Source organism: Loxodonta africana, chromosome 13 (assembly GCF_030014295.1).
Source record: "Loxodonta africana isolate mLoxAfr1 chromosome 13, mLoxAfr1.hap2, whole genome shotgun sequence".
Classification (NCBI taxonomy): Eukaryota; Metazoa; Chordata; class Mammalia; order Proboscidea; family Elephantidae; genus Loxodonta; species Loxodonta africana.
Genome location: NC_087354.1, coordinates 51442162 through 51461163, shown reverse-complemented (window position 1 = coordinate 51461163; position 19002 = coordinate 51442162). Strand labels below are relative to the sequence as shown.

The 19002-nt window shown below is 37.9% G+C and overlaps 1 protein-coding gene across 6 annotated transcripts in view; it reads left to right on the top strand.

Moving 5' to 3' along the window:
* The window catches only part of TRIP4 (thyroid hormone receptor interactor 4), a 64980-nt gene that overhangs the window by 5526 nt on the left and 40452 nt on the right, over nt 1-19002 (top strand). For 4 of the 6 annotated variants that reach the window (XM_023558342.2, XM_003418356.4, XM_064267413.1 and 1 more), the window contains 6 exons: nt 5225-5437; nt 7086-7164; nt 9936-10065; nt 12308-12523; nt 15006-15132; nt 18801-18985. In XM_023558342.2, coding sequence (XP_023414110.1) covers nt 5225-5437; nt 7086-7164; nt 9936-10065; nt 12308-12523; nt 15006-15132; nt 18801-18985 — 950 coding nt within the window. Of the gene's footprint in view, nt 1-5224; nt 5438-5461; nt 6626-7085; nt 7165-9935; nt 10066-12307; nt 12524-15005; nt 15133-18800; nt 18986-19002 lie in introns of those variants that run through there. The other 2 variants (XM_064267411.1, XM_023558343.2) reach the window with 2 other exon arrangements.

The window sequence follows — 19002 nt, the reverse complement described above, 5'->3', positions numbered from 1 at the left end:
TTTCACATTCTGTCTTTTGATTCTTATAACAGTCATGTGGAGTGAACCAGAAATATTTGTAATCATGGCGATTTGACAGGCTAAATTTCACAAAAGAAGGGACTAGTTAATTAAGCTAAAGCGGAAGTGTAGTAACCAAAAAATTCTGAGTGCAGTGACCATGCTGAAAATATGGAAAAGTGTTTCTACAATAATGTTAAGTTAAAGATAAATAAATAAAAGCTTTTTATCAATAGGAAAAAGATGAGCAAAAACCGTTGCAAGTAAAAGCGAAAGCACAAATGACCGCTAAACAAAGATGTTTAATCTCACTAATAGTTAGTATGACCAACTTGTCCTGGTTTGCCCATGACTTTCCCAACATTAGCACTGAAAATCTTACCGCCTGGGAACCCCTGCAGCCCCAGACAAACAGAATGGTTGGTCACCATACCAGTAAGCAAGTAAACATGCATTAAATCATTAAAATATTGCCTATCAAATTGTCAAAGATTTTAAAAAGAAAATACTCAGTGATGGTGAGGTATTAAAACAGGCATCTCTTACACTCTGCTGGTGGCAACATAAAGTGGCTCAAGCTTCCTGTGGGGTAGTTCGTCAACATCAAAAACTGAGGAAATGTTCATATAGTTTTGACTATTAATATTACTTCTAGAAATTTAACTTAAGGAAATAGTCAGAAATATACAGAAAAAACTTACATTCTTCGTAAAAAATAGTCTTTATTAATAATATTGAATATTGAACTAACCTGATTGTTCAGCAGTACGAAAAAGATTTAAATAAATTTTTGTTCCCTCATTTGGTGGAATAGCATACAGCTAATAAAATTGTTCTTTAAAATATATAACTTGGGAAAATATATAACATAGAATATTAAGTGGAAAAAAACATGAATCAAAGATGTATATATATGTATATGGGGCCCTGGTGATGCAGTGGTTAAAGGTTTGGCTGCTAACTAAAAGGCTGGTAGTATGTATATATGTATACGTACACACACACACACACACACACACACACACACAATCATATATTTACACACACATATTTGTTGTTAGTTACCGTTGATTCTGACTCATGACAGCCCCATGTGTGTAGAACTGCTCCATAGGATTTTCAAGGCTGTGGCCTTTTGGAAGCAAATCACCAGGGCTGCCTTCCAAGGCACCTCTGCTAGTAGGTTGCGCACTTTCAGCTGGTAGTTGAGCACTAAACCATTTGCGCCGTCCAGAGACTCCTTCCACATGCGTGTACACCACGGATTTCCATCCGTAGAACCATATACATACGTGGAAAAGGCCATAAGGAAAATGTCAAGGGTGTTCTTTCTTTACGTGATACGATAATCAGGGTTTTAGTTTTCATCTTTATACTTGCATTTCCTTTATTCTTCTTCTTCTTCTTTTTTTTTTTTTTTACAGTGAACATAAATAGCTTTTTTTTTTAGGTGAAAAAAAAAGAATAACAAGTAGTGTAACAAACACCCAGAATGGTGGTGATACACTTTTTTCGTATTTGCTTCAAGCTTTTTTTTTTTTTTAAGTAAATAGAACCTTACAGATAAAGTCAAAAACCTCTTTGTTCCCTATACTCCCAGGGGACACTTGGCAAAGTCTAGAGACGTTTTCAGTTGTTGCTACATCAGGGTGTGCTCCTGACATCTAGTAGGTAGAGACTGGGGATGTTGCTAAACATCCTACAATGCACAGGACAACACCCACAACAAAGAATACTGCCAAAGTACGAAGTTGAGAAACCCTGCATACGCAGTCCTGCTTCCTTCTGCCCTACTGTGCTATTGTGAATTGGTATGAATCCCAATAACCCATTTTTTCATATATAGGGTGTCCATGAACAATAAAAATTACTGTTTTGTGAGTGTATTTTAATGTACATAAATGGTATACTGTTATAGTTTGCAAACCTTTTTTAGAACTTGGTATTTTTTAGAGTTCTGCATGCTGATATATAGATTTTGGTTTGTTACTCTTAAGTCCTATATAATATTACATTGATTTAATTTCTCCGTATAATCACTTATACCAATTAAATCAGTGCATAGCAATACATATTTGTGCTTTTATAGTATTTTCTATTATAAAAAGCGCTGCAGTGAACATTCTTGTACGTCTCTCCTTTGTGTACATTTGAGAGACTTTCTTTGAGGTGTATTTGCTTGTTACTAGAATTGCCAGGTTGTAAGCTTTGTTCATTTTTCTTTATCAGTGCTACCAAATTAGTCTCTAAAGTGATCGCACCAGCTTTATAATTCCACCAGTAGTGCCAGAGATTTCTCTTTTGCCAATACAATACATAGTGTTGTCGGACTTTTTAAATTCTGCCCATTTTAAGGATGAGAAATGGTATCTTATTTAAGTTTGCAATCCCATGATTTCTAAAGAGGTGATGTCATTTTGGAGGTTTTTTTTTTTTTTTTTGTGGGTGGCGGTGGCTTATGTGTTTGAGTTTCCTTTTCTGTAAACTACTTATTCATATCCTTGGCTTGTTTTCCTACTGAACTAATGATCTTTTTCAAATTGATTCATGGTTCTTTATGTATTCTGTGTATTGCTCCTTTGTTGCATATATTGTGGATCTCTTCTAATCTGCACTTTGTCTTCAGTGGTAGTCTTTTGACGCATAGAGTTTTTAAATTTTGATGCAGTCAAATATGTTGATCTTTTTTTGCGTATGTTTTATGTTTTTTGTGGCTTACTTAAGGTTTAAGACATTTTTTCCACCCCAAAGTGAGAAAGATATTCTTGTAAATTTTCATCCAATATTTAAAAGTTTTGATTCTCACATTTAAGTTTGTAATCTACTGAACATCACTTTGAGTGATTTTTTGGTATTACCCTTATAAGTAAAAATAGTTGTTTTTTCAGTAGAAAGTATATTTTGTGTATGTGTGTGTATATTAACATATATGGTGATTAGAAGTATATGGAATCTTAGTAAGGTAAGAGTAGAAGCATTAAGAAAGGAAAATGTTTTCTGGTAAGAGTGTTGAAATAATGAAGTTGTTGAAGCCTTATTTCATAAACCTTTATTTTGTAATTTTATTCAGTAATTACCAAAGACCTGTTCTTTTCCATGTAGGAACTCCCCCGTGCGCTAGAACTGTTAAGAATAATTCTCTTCTCTGAAACTTCAGTCTCTGGAAATGACTGAGAAACTCTCAATCTAGAGGGAAAGCAATGAAAAAGACCACAGCATGGTTTCAAAAAGAGGCATCTATAGATTTTAAGTGTCAGAAGCTGATAAACAAGGTTCTTACAAAAAACTTTTTGTTTTGTAACATACATACAGAAGCAAACAGGTGAATTTTTCTAAACTGACCATACCTATATCCAGAAAAAAAAACCCATTGCTGTTGAGTCGATTCCGACTCATAGCGATCCTATAGGACAGAGTAGAACTGGCCCATAGGGTTTCCAAGGCTGTAATCTTTATGTCACACCTTCTCCAGTGAAGAGGCTGATGGGTTCAAACTGCTAACCTTTTGGTTAGCAGCTGAGCACTTAACCACTGTGCCACTAGGGCTCCCGATGCCTATATATCAGTCCTTTAAAAGACACCCTCATATGTCCAAAAATCACAGCCCTCTCAAGGGAAAACGCTTCCTTGACTTCTAGCACTACTGCTTAGTTTGGCCTGTTTGAATCTATATGAATGAAGCTATATAGTATGTACCCCTTGTGTCTAGCTTCTTTCAATTAGACATTATGTTTTTGAGATTTGTATTGTTTTGGGTAGCTATACTTTTTCATTTTTATTGCTACATGTCTGAATTATCTAGTCTGGGTTCTGGGGCTATAACAAAAATATCACAGGTGGATGGCTTTAACAAAGAAAAATTTATTCTCTCACAGTCTAGGATGTTAGACGTCCGAATTCAGGGTGCCAGCTAGCTCCAGGGGAAGGCTTTATCTCTCTCCACCTGCCCCCGCCGGGGGAAGGTCCTTGTCATCAGTCTTCCCCTGTCAAGGAGCTTCTAAGCATAGGGACCCCAGGTCCAAAGGATGCGTTATTTTCCTGGCTCTTGTTTCTTGGTGGTATGAGGTCCCCATGTCTCTCTGCTTGCTTCTCTCTTTTATATCTCAAAAGAGATTGACTTAAGACAGGACCTAATCCTGGAGATGGAGTCCTGCCTCATTAACATAACTGCCTTTAATCCTGCCTCATTAACATCATAGAGGTAGGGTTTACAATGCAGAGGAAAATCACATCAAATGACAAAAAGGTGGACAGTCACACAATACTGGGAATCATGGCTTAGCCAAGTTGACACACATTTTTGGGAGACGCCATTCAATTCATAACACCATGTAAGGCTCTATTTAGTGAATACATCACAATTTATCCGTTTTACTGTTGAACATTTGGGTAATTTCTAACTTTAATGCTGCAGTGAACATTCTTATACATGTCTTTGGGTGAACGTATTTACACATTTCTGTTTTTTTTTTTGTTGGGTATATACCCATGCATTGAATTGCGGGGTCACAGGATTTGCATATGTTCAGCTTTTGAAGATACTAGTTTGTACTCCCACCACAGCAGAATTCTAATTGCTCTGATTCTTGCCAGCATTTTATATTTTCTGCCTTTTTTCAATTTAACCAACCTGGTTGGTGTGTAGTGGTATCACATTGTGGTTTTATTTTGCATTTTCTTGATGACTAATGAAGTTCATCACCTTTTCATGTGTCTGTTGGTCATTTGGATATTTTCTTTTATGGAGTACCTGTTTAGGTTTTTTTACGCATTTTTCTATTGTGTTGTCTGTCTTTTTCTTATTGATTTTTTATTGAGTCAGTTTTTTATTGATTTTTCTTATTTTATCGGTTGTCCATGTTTCCAAATCCATGAATACTGTCTGCTTTTAGATGCATCCTTGTTTCTTATGATCTCCAGTTTAGTTGTTCTTAATTACAAATGTCACATATACAGCCTTGACTGCTACATTTACCTCCACCAGCCGTAGTGGGGACTGAATGCTACTAACAGAAAAGGTAAGGTTGATTATTAGCTAGTTTTTCTAGAATATAACCTTTCCTCAGACCCTTAATTATAACTCCCTTGTGTTTCTCCCACTCCCTCCCTTCTTCCACAGTTCCTGGGAAGTGTATAAATGTTATCAGACAGAGGCAGAGGTTGTTCTCCCTTGACCGTTTTCATTGTCCTAATTGATGCTCTTTCTGATGTCTCTGTACATTAGGCACAAGAGAACAGTAACTCCTTAAAGAAGAAGACGAAGTTTGTCAATTTATACACAAAAGAGGGACAGGACAGGCTTGCGGTCCTGCTCCCTGGTCGCCACCCTTGTGATTGCCTGGGCCAGAAGCATAAGCTCATCAATAACTGTCTGATCTGTGGGCGTATTGTCTGTGAGCAAGAGGGCTCTGGCCCTTGCTTATTCTGTGGCTCTCTGGTAAATTGTTTCTTTTCTATTTTGTTTTAGTGAGCCTTGTGTTAATTAATATGTAGGACTATTCAGGTTCCTAGTAATTTTTCTTTTCCTTAGTTAATTTCTCTGCTAAGATGTCCAGTGAACTCAACAGGAGTTTGATTAGTCAGATACCCAAGGTTAAGTGTTAGTACTGAGGCTTGTTAGTGGGAAGGGTTTTGAGAAAGTGCATTGTTGAGGAATCCAATTCTTGGATCAGATTAACTTCAGTGCAAGAGAACTTTGGGACCTGATATGTCAAAACATTTTGTCAGAGTCTTCAGATGTGGCTCGTATCCTTAGGGGAACAGAGCCACTGTGACATACTTCTCAGGTCATTATAGCTTCTCTTTCCAGGACACCTCCCTGTTAGAGCTTTGCTCTGTCTGAGACAATGACCTGGAAGAAGTAGCACTAAGGACTCTCTCACAAAAGCCCTAATGAGCTGTCTAGAAAGCTTATGCTGCCAGTTGAGCTGGCTGGCAGAGGCAGTGGCATTTGGTGTTGGTGAAGGCATCCATTTTATATTGCTTTATTTTCTCTCCTTTGAGGAGGCCCTTAATTTTTTCCCATATATTCAGAGAATAAACCAATAGACAATGGATGGCCTGAAAAATGTAGGTGTATACCAGTAAAAATGTTCATGAAATGACAGTAGATCGCTTCCCATACAGGGCTTTCTCTAGAGAAATACGCTATAGCTGCTGGAAGAACTCTTTGTGCCATCGAGGCAGCTGTTTGTTTGGAAGTACATTGTTTTCTCTTAGGTCCTTTGGATCCTTCAGTTTAAGAAGCTGTAATATAAAGCAGGTTTGCTTTGAAGTCTTATTAAAGTTTTATAAGCTCAATATGAAATTGTTTTTTAAGCAACCCCTTCTCAACCTCGCTTCTTAAATTGCAGTGATTTTATAATAAAACTTTTTCTTTGCTTAATGTATTAACTATAAGTAGACAATGTTTGAAGGCAAAGAAAATATATAGTATAAAAGCTAGACTAGTTCTCACTGATTGGCACTGTAATTTGTTTCATTTTCTGGTTCTAATAAACATCCTTATAATTTTTCTTGTAAGACTCAACCTTCAAGGTTAGAAGTGGGAAGGCTTTCTAAAAAAAGTCTTGTATTTTTTTTTCAGTGTTTCCAATGGTAACAAATCTTTGTCCTTTGTGAGAAGGTTAGTTGTTTTTATTTTTTTAACCATCAGGTCATTCAAGGACACTTGGCAGTCAGATCAGTTTATTATATGGCTCATAAAAGAAGAAAGAAATGGGAAGAGACCTAGGGCAAAACTCATTTGGATATATATTTTTGGTATATTTGTCTAGATAAAAAAACACCAACAGTCTCATTATTTTATTGTAGTAATATAATATGTAATATCTAATGTGCAGTTGGATAATAGTTAAGTGCCACAGCTCTTAACCAAAAGGTGGGCAGTTCGAATCCACCAGGTGTTCCTTGGAAGCACTATGGGACAGTTCTACTCTGTCCTATAGGGTTGCTATAAGTCAGAATTGACTCAACAGCAATGGGTTTTTTATGGGTAATGTGTAATTTGATGTTACTTTTTAGGTACATCAAGCAAACAATGTAACTTTATTGAATCATGTATTTTTACTATTATTACTTTGTAGGTATGTACTCGTGAAGAACAGGATATTTTACAGCGTGACTCACACAAGAGCCAAAAGCTGCTGAAGAAGCTCATGTCAGGTAGGCAGCGTTGTTGTGATTGGATCACTGTGGTGGTGGTTACATCGTGTTGTATCTGTGACTATTTCTCTGTCCTGTATCCTGGTATGCAAGATGTAGTTCATTCACTCACTTGTTCTACAAGCATTTATTTTTTAAAAAAAATTTATTAAAACCATGTAACATTGAGCAACAAAATTAATTTACGGTAGTAATGGCTTATAACCCAAAGCATAAAACGAGTATCCATGAGACCACACTCATTATGTTAGATCCCTAGGGCTGTCGTAATAAAGTAGTACAAACTAGGTGGCTTCACACAACAGACATTTATTCTCTCACAGTTCTAGAAGCTAGAAGTCTGAAAGCGAAGTGTCAGCTGAATTTCGCTCGCTCCAGAGGCACTAGCGCAGCGTCCTTGCTTGCCCTTTCAGCTTCTGGTAGCCCCAGATGTTCCTTGGCTTATGGCAGCATAACTCCAATCTCTGCCTCTATGTGCATATGGCTGTCTCCCTGTGTTTCTCTGTCTGGTCTCTTCATATAAGAACACCAGTCATACTGGATAAGGGTCCACCCTACTCTGGTATGGCCTCATGTTAACTATATCTGCGGGAATGCTGTTTCCAAATAAGGTCACATTCATAGATACCTGGGGTTAGGACTTCAACTTATCTTTTGGGGAACACAGCTCAACCCATAACACTCATAAAAAGAAAAAAATAACTGAATAAGTTAACAAGCGGGGGAGAAGGACAATTCTTTCTTACACAGGAAATCCAATTAATGAAGTAGAAGAAATGAGAGTAATAGAAAATCATCATTAGAACACCACAGTAGTAATTGCTACAGGTAAGATCCACAGATGGATGCTAAAATTATTGGGCAAATGTTTAAGCATAGGAGATTTGCAAGGTCTTGAAAGATAAGACTGAGGAACTGTGACAGATTGGAAGAGACTAAGGAGACTTGACAGCTATGTAGGATCCAAGATTGAATCCTGGAACAAAAAAGGACATTAATGGGAAAAAATGCTGAAAATCAAAATCTGTGATTTAGTTAATAAATAGTATTGTACCATTGTCACTTTCTTTGGTTTTGATAATTGTGCCATGGTTATGTCAGAATGATATTAACATTAATGGAAGATGGGTAACAGTTATACAGGAACTCTACTATTATTGCAGCTCTTTTTTAAGTGTTTTACAAAGGTCTTAAAAAAAATCTCAAAATTTAAAAACTTAAAAAAAAATGACAAAAATAGTTAAGGAAATTCTTAAAAGGAAAAATATACCCATTACTGCCCACTTAGACAAGTATTTTGTTTGTGCTTTAGTTCATAGTTTTTTTTTTTAATGTAGATTAGTTGATATTATAAAGTAGCAATCATTGTACATATAGAATTTTATATTTTTCCTTTGTTTCAATTAATATTTTGTAATTAGTTTCTGTGTTGCTATATAATCATTATTTATTGCTCCTAGTGGCTAAGAATAATCTGTTAATTTGATCTGTTGTAATTTTATTACTTTTGCCTCATTACTAGATATTTTGGCTATTTCTAATTTTCCTTAATTATAACTAATACCACAAATGATTAATATATCTTTTGGTTTATTTCCTTGGGATAAATTCCAAAGAATGGGATTACTGAGTCAAAAAATACAATCATTTCTGATATTTGAGAGGTCTTTGCTAAATTAATTTACCAAATATTGTACCAATCTATAGAAATATTAGCAATGTACCCCTAAATCTGTCATTATTGAATTTTGAAATTTCATTTTTTTTTATAGTTGTCATTTTTTTACATTATTAATGAGACTGAACGTGTCTCCATAGTTCTTCAGTTTGGATTTCTGTAACATCATTATTATGAGAAAAGGTAGTTCTAAGTGCCTTTTTTGTATTTAAAAGACAAGAATGACTTCTAATTTTTTTTTTCAAAATTTTAAAATAAATGCTTAGCGAGACTTTAAATAGACTTCCGGTTATAGGTAAAGAGAAAGGTCAGCCTTTATTACAGCCTAGTTTTTTTCCCTAACACATTTTGGGTCTTGGTGTTATTATAATCTGTGGCTCTCTCTTCTGGGATATATAATTTTATGGTATTATGTTTCAAAGGAGATAAGACATGGGTGGTGGAAAGAATTTGGGCTTTAGAGTTAGATCTGGGTTCAAATTTCATTTCTGCCTTCTAATTTCTAACTGAGTAAAAAAAAAAAAAAAAAACTAAACTGAGTAGACTCAATAAATCTGTTACCATCTATGAACTTCAGTTTCCTTATCTGTAAAACAGAAAATAAAAGCTGCCTTACAGGGTTGTTGTGAGACATAAATAGTATAATGTGGAGTAACCACCCTAGCATCTAATAGGTTCTCATTAACAATTTCTAATCCCTGAAATTTCTTCTCTCTTTTCTTCTATTATTTAGTTTTCAGTTTTGATATGTAAAGGTATGTTTAAATGTGATATTCAGCCCTACTCAGTAAAATTTTTTATTTATGTGGCATTGTTTTGTTGTGTTGTTAAATAATTTGATACCCTTAGTGACCCAAATTTCCTTAAGAGAAGAAAAGGAGACTAACGTTTATTGAGAACCTATTATGTGTCAAGCACTGCTTAATGCTCTACAGTAAAGCCTGGTCTGAGTACTTGTTTGTTTTCCATTAAAGTGAAGGCTTCAAGCCATCAGGGGCTGAACCAGATCTGCTGGTGTTTTGTTTGCTGCACAGTGGTACAACTAAGCTTGTATTATAGGCTGACACCATTTGATGTCCTTATTGAATTTCAGGGACGGAGAATTCTGGAAAGGTGGATATCTCCCCCAGGGACCTTCTTCCTCATCAGGAGTCTCGAATTAAGTCTGGCCTAGAGAAGGCTGTGAAGCATAAAGACAAACTATTAGAGTTTGACAAAACTAGGTATGATATGGATGAAATAACAAATGTTAAGAAATAGATTAGTCCACAGATTCTGGCCATTGTTCCAATATTATTTTGGAACTTGATACCTTCTCAGGGTAGAATAGCAAAATTTAAGTTAAAAGAGAGCTGGGTCCCATAGACAGGATGCCTACGTTGCGTTTTTGAATCCATGTTTGAATAAGACAGGCTCCTACCATGAGGATGCTACATTGCAGCATTTTTTGATTCTTGGCAAATGCTAGTGTACTCTTTGGAAAGATGATTCAGGCTGACATAATTCTCCATTTGTTTTACTTACAGCCATTCATGCTCTCAGTCAATAAATATTAGAGTGCCTACCATGTGCCAACTGCTGTGCTAGACTCTGGAGAATCTAGAAATTGCCTCTGGAGAGCATACCCATCCCCACCCCCCACCCCCCGCGCCAGCAAAAAAAAAAAAGAAAAACCAAACCCATTGCCATCGAGTTGATTCCAACTCATAACGACCCTATAGGACAGAGTGGAACTGCCCCATAGAGTTTCCAAGGCTGTAATCCTTACAGAAGCAGATTGCCATATGTTTCTCCCACAGAGCAGCTCCTGGCTTTGAATTGCCAACCTTTTGGTTTTCAAATGAGAACTTAACCACTGTGCCACCAGGACCCCTTCTAGAGAGCAGAGGTAGCACCATATTATAGGAAGGCATCACTTACCCTTTCCTTTCCCTTTGACACTGATTTGTTTTCTGATTCAATAATCAGTGTATTTAAATATATCTAAATTGGCTTTTAAACACCTATACTGTTGTTGCTGAGCCCACTGACTTCTCTTTAGGAGATAGATTTATGGATTTGTTAGTTCAATTTTTTTTTATTTCCTTCTCTTTCATAATTTTCATTTGAACAAAATATGTATCAGATCCAGTAGGTGGTAAAGAATGTTTAGATAAGACTTCGCAAGTGGCCATGTGAGAACCTGTGCAAGTCCTGAGAGAGCCCTGGAGTCTCTTACTTATTGTGACTGACCTGGGAGTCCATTCTTGGCATTATAATCCTCTCATGAGCCAGCACCTGTTACGTCCTTCCAAACCATCTGCTATGAATATATGAGATATAATTTAGGAAATTATCCCTTAAGTGAGCCCATCACAAGATTTGTAAATCACATTCACTCTTTATTCTTTAAATATCACATTTAGCCCTACCCAGTACAACTTAGCGTTAGAAATGGAATTAGAAGTGTATTGCATTTCTTGATAAATAAAAACTGAAAAAGGGCCTCCCCTACTGATGTTGCTGCTTTGCTGGTTATGATCAAGGGCACCAGTTTTATAATCTAAGTTCATGTATAGTGCCAATTTTCCCCTGAACCCTCCTAAATGTCCTACTTTAAGAAAATTCTACTTTAAGACATAAAATCTTTTAATAACTCCAGCTGAGTCCTGAAAAACTGAAATCAATGCATGAGCCTCATATCAGTATTTCCCGTATGCCTATGTAGATCACTAATTTATGGTGATGTGTAAATTCCGTCTTAACTGGATTTGTAACTTTGGAGTAGTCACTTAACTTCTGTGAGCCCCAGGATCATTATCTGTAGAATAAGAGAGCTGGATCATCAGGGTTCCTCCTGGTTCTCAGTTTCTACGTCCATATGCTCTTAGGGATAGGCCTGACTGCCAGATCTTGAAATTTGGCCCAGCGTATTAGTGGAGGAACTAGAGATAGGGTTGTTGCAGGGAACGAAAACTGACATGTAGTAGTAGAGAAATAGCATGTCCTAAGAGTAGTTAAGCCCCAGCCACAGGACATTCTAGGATAGAACTTGAGTTCTTAAAGGAAAGGGAAGCAAAGGGCCTGCCAGGAATAGGCTGGGAGCCAATTATGGAGGGATTAGGATATTAAGTAAGCTGTCAAGACATGAACTCAGATGTAGCAAGACCAGGCTGAAGCCCTATTATCAGAAAGTGAGGACTGGATTAGTGAAAAGTAGAAGGACAATGGATTATGGTACTGTATCTTTTCCTGCCTGAGATTCAGATTAGTTCTAGGAGCTGGGCTGAGCCTGCATTGGGGACAAGATATATGCAGAAACTGGGAACCAGGTAAAGCTTGACCTGATTTATGAACATTCTTGGGTATCTGTATTTGAGATATTAACATCCAGGAGAAGAATGAGCTGCCTTCAAATAGTTTCTTAGTAATCAGACCCTATTTGTCAACTAGTGACCTAATTGCCCTGGTTCTTTTTTTTGTTAGTGTTCGAAGGACCCAAGTCATTGACGATGAGTCAGATTACTTCGCCACTGATTCTAACCAGTGGTTGTCCAAAATTGAGCGGGAAACCCTGCAGAAACGACAGGAGGAGCTGAGAGAACTTCGACATGCGTCCCGACTCTCTAAGAAGATCACTATTGACTTTGCAGGCAGGAAGATCCTGGAAGAAGAAAATCCACTAGCAGAATATCACAGCAAGTAAGTAGGCAGCTCCAGAAAGGGTCTGAAAGAAGGGGCAATTTGACTGTAAAGGATTTTTCCCCTCTAGAGAATCCATTATTTTTGTTGATTTTAAAAGTAATACATTCATTTGGAATGCAAAACATATAAGAATAACTTAAAATTATTTGAAAATAAACAGGGTAACTTGTCCTAGTAGGTAAAAACAGTTACAGTAATTAAAACAATGAGGAGTAGTTTGGGCACAGGAATATATCGATAAAACATAGCACAATCCAGAAAGAGACCTGTGTGTGTGTGCATGTGTGCATGGATATGCTTATGAAAGAATTAAACATATGATGTTGGGATATTAGCCACCAGTTTGGAAAAAAATTAGGTTAGATCTCTACTTCACACCATACTGTGATAATTGGTGTGACTGAAGAGAGAAATAAAATAAATGGAAAGAAATATAGAAATATAAGAGAATATTTTTATATAATTTAAGTAAAAAGACAGTACCAGATGGGGAGAAAATATTTTAAACATTTTCAATTAGGTATGGATATACAAGAATAATATCCATACTATATAAAGACTTCCTGCAAATTAAAAAAGACAAAAAATCCAGCCCAAAAATGGGCAAAGGCTAAGAACAGAGGATTCACTGATAAGGAAATACAATTAGCCAATAAACATCTGAAAAGATGCTCAACTGATAACTAGGGAAACACAAATTTAAAAACACAGTGTATCATTTTTTGCTTAACAAATTGGCTTAAAAAAATGATGATACTGCGAGTGTAGGAAAATGGGAGCCCTGGTGGCGCAGTGGTTAAGAGCTTGGCTGCTAACCAACAGGTGAGCAGTTCGAATCCACCAGCCACTCCTTGGAAACCCTATGGGGCAGTTCTATTCTGTCCTATAGGGTGGCTATGATTTGGAGTTAACTTGACGGCAACAGGTGTTTTTTTGGGGGGGGTAGGAAAATGGGTATACTCTTCTTACTATGGATGGGAGTATAAAATAGCACAGCCTTCTAGAAGGGAAATTTAGCAGCACCTCAGAATTTGAATTGTGCATACTTTTTGACTTAATAGTTACATGCCAGATATCAAAATGTCTGTTTCCTCATCTCTTTGTCAACAACTTGTTTAAACATTTGCCATTCTGACACGTGAAAAAACGGTATTTCATTGTAGTTTTTAATTCACATTGCTTTGCTTTGGTTGTGTACTAGTAAATTTCAGTGTTCTAAAATGTATTGATTAGCTATTCGTATTATTTGTTTTATAGATTATAGAGTTCTGAATATGCTTACTACTACAATATGTCTCAACTCCATTTCTCTCCTTCAGATCCCACTATGTCTACCCTATTTTAGACCCATCTCTTCCCTCAAATTCTTGCACTTTTTTTTTTTCTTCATGCCTTTGTTTCTGATTGGTTTGGAGATCCCTTCCTCAGACCTCTGCCTTAAATCTACTGGGTACAACCTGTGGGATGATGTGATAATAACCACCAGATAGACTGTGCCTAGCTCAGTAATTGTTACGTCCTTCCATTTATTTTCCTCATCTCTACAGCTGTCTTAAACCTGCCACTTAGATTGAAAGCTTCTTGAAGGCAGGAACCCAGTCCTCCACACCTTCTAAGTTGCCTCGCATATGAGAGATTCCTGACAAATAGTCCTTGAGTCGAATTCAAAGGCAAGTTCAGCCTTTCCTACTAGTACAAACTTTTCATTATGTTGTGCCTCAGGATGCTTATCATCCACAAACATCTGTCAGCATGGCGTGGAGTACAGCAGCAAGTCATGTGGAGGGAGAGACTAGAATAATATGGTTCCTGCAGGGCCTGTGGTCTCTTAATAACCAGTGGGATTATTTCCACAATCCTTAAGTGAAAAAGCATCATGTTCTTTTACTGGTTTAGAGTCAAATAGCCAGACACCATAGGCACAGGATAACATGGGATGTATCAGATGACTGTTTAGGTAGTAGGTGCTATACGACTTCAGAGAAGGCAGCAAGGACTTTGTGCTGGGCCAGGAGGAGGCTCCTTTAAGAACTTCCGAATGTTGAAACAATGATAGAATTTAAATCAGCACGGAGGAGTGGGGAGGGACCCCTGAGTGGGCAGAGGAATAACTGGTGTGTTGAGAAGACAATGGGTTGAGAAGATAGACTGCGATAAAACAAACTCTCTTCCCTGGGCCAGACTCTTCCTAGGCAGCTTTTCTGATCTTGGCATTTTTAGTGATGATCCTGTTAAACAAATGAATGATTGTAGTGTGCCCTACCTATTTTCCTAGTGTTCTGGATCTTTTCCTAACTGCTATTTCTTAGGATTCTTGGAACGAAGAGAACAAAGTTGTAGGGGGAGGACTGTTGTCCAGGGACCCTTCTTTGAAGTCCAGATTTTATGACTGTTGAAGAGTTTTATGTTAATGGTAAGTAAGGATGTTCTGAGCGTACAGCCTAACCAGTTACTCTGTCCTTTTGGTTCGTTTTCATAGACTGGATGGGACGATACAGGCCATTGCCAGTGGAACCTTGAACCAGCCTCTGATCAAATTGGATAGATCTTCTGCAGAGCCTTTGGGAACTCTGGTGAATCCCAACATGCACCAACCTCCTCCCCAGGTTAGTGGATCTTTTCTCTAGCTGATGAGAGAAGTTTGAGCCCAGATATTCTCCTTTAAAGTGTGTCTATTTCATAGGCTTTTGGTACAAAGTCCACTCTCTCAAAACACCTGCCAACTTTATTCCCTAACCCAATTTCCTAATTTTTTTCTTGGAACACTTCTGACAAATTGACCTGTATTATCAGCTGAGTATGTCCCAAGAGAGGTTTTTGTTAAGTGCAGTAGAAATTTAGATAGTTACCTCGTGGTCCTTTTGTTAACATGCTTTCTTTTGTAGGTAGTCCCATAGAGTAGTGTTTTAATTTAAAATATTAGTTCACTTACTCATTGTCATCATTCATTTAGCTATTAAATCTGTATATTGAGCATCTGCTATTATAAGCACAGTAATAAGTGATCAGCCAGACACTGATTCTGTGCTCAAGGAACTCACAAACTAATAGGGAAAAGAACTTCCTAAATAGCTAATAACAATAGAGATATTAATAAAGTGTTGTAGGAACTCAGAGTGGGGAGAGACTACTTCCAGTTGAGGGGAATAAGAGAGGGTTTCATAAACTGGCACTGGAAATAAATACTCAAAGAAATGGATGTTTGGGGATGGTGGAAAGAAAACATTCCAGACAGAATGAACTGTAGGAACAAAAGCGTGGGTACAGGGAAGTATACTCAAAAAAACCCATTGCCGTCATGTTGATTCCTACTCATAAAGACCCTATAGGACAGAGTAGAACTGCCCCATAGGGTTTCCAAGGAGTGGCTGGTAGATTTGAACTGCCAAGCTTTTGATTAGCAGCCATAGCTCTTAACCACCGCACCACCAGGGCTACGATATTTAAAAAACCAAAAAAAAAAAACTGAAAAACCTCATTGTCAACAAGTCAATTCCAACTCATAGTGACCCTATAAGACAGAGTAGAACTGCCCCATAGGGTTTCCGGAGTGCCTGATGGATTCGGACTGCCTACCTTTTGGTTAGTAGCTGTAGCTGTGCAACCAAGGTTTTCTATATGTAAGGGATGATGAATTCAGCTACCTAGATTGCCCGAAACCAAACCTGATGCCATCAAGTTGATTTTAACTCCTGGGGACCCCATAGGACACAGTAGAATTGTCCCATAGGGTTACCAAGGCTTTAATCCTTATGGAAGCACACTGCCACATCTTTCTCCCTCGGGGCAGCTGGTGAGTTTGAACCACTATCCTTTCCTATAGCAGCTGAGCACATTAACCACTGTGCCACTAGGGTTCTCTGGTTACCTAGATAAACCAAAGCCCATTGACACCGAGTCAATTTCAACTCATAGCAACCCTGTAGGGCAGAGTAGAACCGCACTATAGAGTTTCCAAAGAGCACCTGGTGGATTCAAACTGCAAACATTTTGGTTAACAGCCATAGCACTTAACCACTATGCCACCAGGGTTTCTAGCTATCTAGATAGGGCTCATAAAAAGGATTATCATGGGAAATAGAGCAAGGTTAGGTAGGTAGGATGAAATCACTAAAGAGCTTAAATGTTTAGCTAAGAAGTTTTAATATTTTTTATTTGTAAATGTGAGCCATGAGTTTTTAAGCAGAGAGATTATGCACTCAGAACAGCGCTATAGACGGCTTAATTGGAGACATTCCTTTAGCACTGCATATGGACCAGGTTCTGTGCTAGCTGCTGGGAAATTAAAAGGTAAAGGCCCTCCCCTGTACTTAAGAACTTCAGGCTTAGTGGGAAGACATGCAAATACAAATAATTATAATACTTTAAGATAATTGCTATAATAGAGACATGTTCTGGGTATCGTAGAAATTGAGGAGAGGGTATTTGTGGATCTGCTGTAGGAGTCACAAAAGAGATAGCATTTGAGAGGAGACTTAAAGGGTGAGTAGGCGTTTCCAGGCAGACGAAATCTGGGGAAGGAATTCCAGGCAGAAGATGCAGTACACACAAAGTCTCGGCAAATGGAGAGCACTGGAGGCTGGGGAACAAGTAATTGAGGATTGTTAGAACTTTACATGGATTAGTAGGCAACACCTGATCATGAAGGTCCTTACGTCTAATGCTAAGGAGTTAAGGTTTTATCCTAAAGTAGGCAAAGAGGAATTCTTGAAGAATTTTAACAGAAAATTGGCACAACCTCCTTGCCTATGCAAATCATGGATTGGAGAGAGAAGTAAGACTTGACTAGAGGCAGGAAAATTGCTAAGGAGGTTGTTGCAGCAGTACAGTGGGGAGATGATGAAGGCCCAAATCAGGGTTGAAGTACTAGTAGGGCAACAGAGAGAGATTTAAAGGCTTAAAATAGAGGTAAGGAGACTAGTTAGCAGGCTCTGTAGTAGTCTTATTAAAGGATAATAAAGTGTTCGTTTAAGGAAATGGCTGTGGGAATAGAGAAACAGGTGATATATACTTATGAGCTGTAGTAGAGGTAGGACAGAAAGAACTTGGTCCTCAGGATTATTCAAATACCAACTTTTTTATGAAATCACTTGTTTCCCCCATAGTGGACTGGTTCTTTCTCTGTGTTCCCGTATGATAACTGTACCCTTACTTAGTGTTTATTCCCTTCTGCCTCATGTTTTAGGTAGTTATTTATGTGGCAGTCTTCCACTAAGTTTATAAGTTCCTGGAAAGCAAGAACCATTTCTTTTTCATATTTTATACGTCTCCCTTCTTTATGTGCTTTCCGCATAGTTAAGTACACAGTAGATGTGGGTTTTTGAAAAGATATGACACAACTGATTAGAAACATGAAATTTTGTTGCAGAAAGATTCTCTGAGATTCATTTAGTCCACCCTCACTACTTCACAGTTGAAAAGACGGAAACCTGCCACTCCAGTGTTTTTTTTCCTATGCATTATTAAAATCAAATATCAGAAAATCAAGACAGCTGACCTCAAACCCCACCTAACAGAGCTTTTTTTGCTATTGTTGTTAATTTTGGAGCACTTGATCTTCTTGCTCTGGAAGAAACATTAAACTTTGTCACCCTCTGAACTTCTTCCAGGACTCCTCAGTCTCCTGTAATTACCTATACCCTGTAATTTTCTGCTCCCTTTGCCTGAACCTTGTTTCTGTCCTGCTCCATCCTCTCTTTCAGGAGACGGGTTGTTAATTTCAGGGTAGGAGAGTACTTCAGGCACCCAGTAGTCAGACCTGCTGCTGCTGACAGCATCTGCTTGGCTTTGTTATGGTACCAGCATGTGACCCCAGCCCTAAACACGTGAAGAATATGTGGACCAAAATGTTGAACCTTCGTTTGGCCAATAGAGTTATGTTTGGAAGTTGCCCAGAGTCCAATAAGGATCATTAATAAGTATAAACTAGAAATAATTACAGCTCTTTGGTCTCAGAAGTGTGGTGTTGCTAGAGTAGGAAAGCCTTGTATAGAAATCTCAACATTCCACATCATCCTTCAGGATAGAGCCTTGTTATCGCACCTGGGATCCTACTAAATTTAATGCCATATCCAGCTTTGTTGGCCTTGTTTCAGATGAAGGTGGGATATGTTTTTCTAAGAAAATACTCAAGAATGATGGCCCCATTATTAGCATTCATCTAATACTGTCCACCCACCTCATTCACCTAAACCTACAGGTTCTTCCCTTGTCAGATGGAACAGTGTTTGTTTTTTGTTTCTTCCCTCCCGCCCCCCCACCCCGCCCCGTATAGTGGGTAGACCAGATAGGTGCAGCCTCACAGAAGAAGGCTCTGCATTTAGCAGGATCGGAACTAGAGCTCGATTCACATCACCGAATGCGAATCCAGGACCAGGAGTTTCAGGAAGGCTTTGATGGTGGCTGGTGCCTCTCTATGCATCAGCCCTGGGCTTCTCTGCTTGTCAGAGGGATTAAAAGGTAAGAGCAGAAATGAA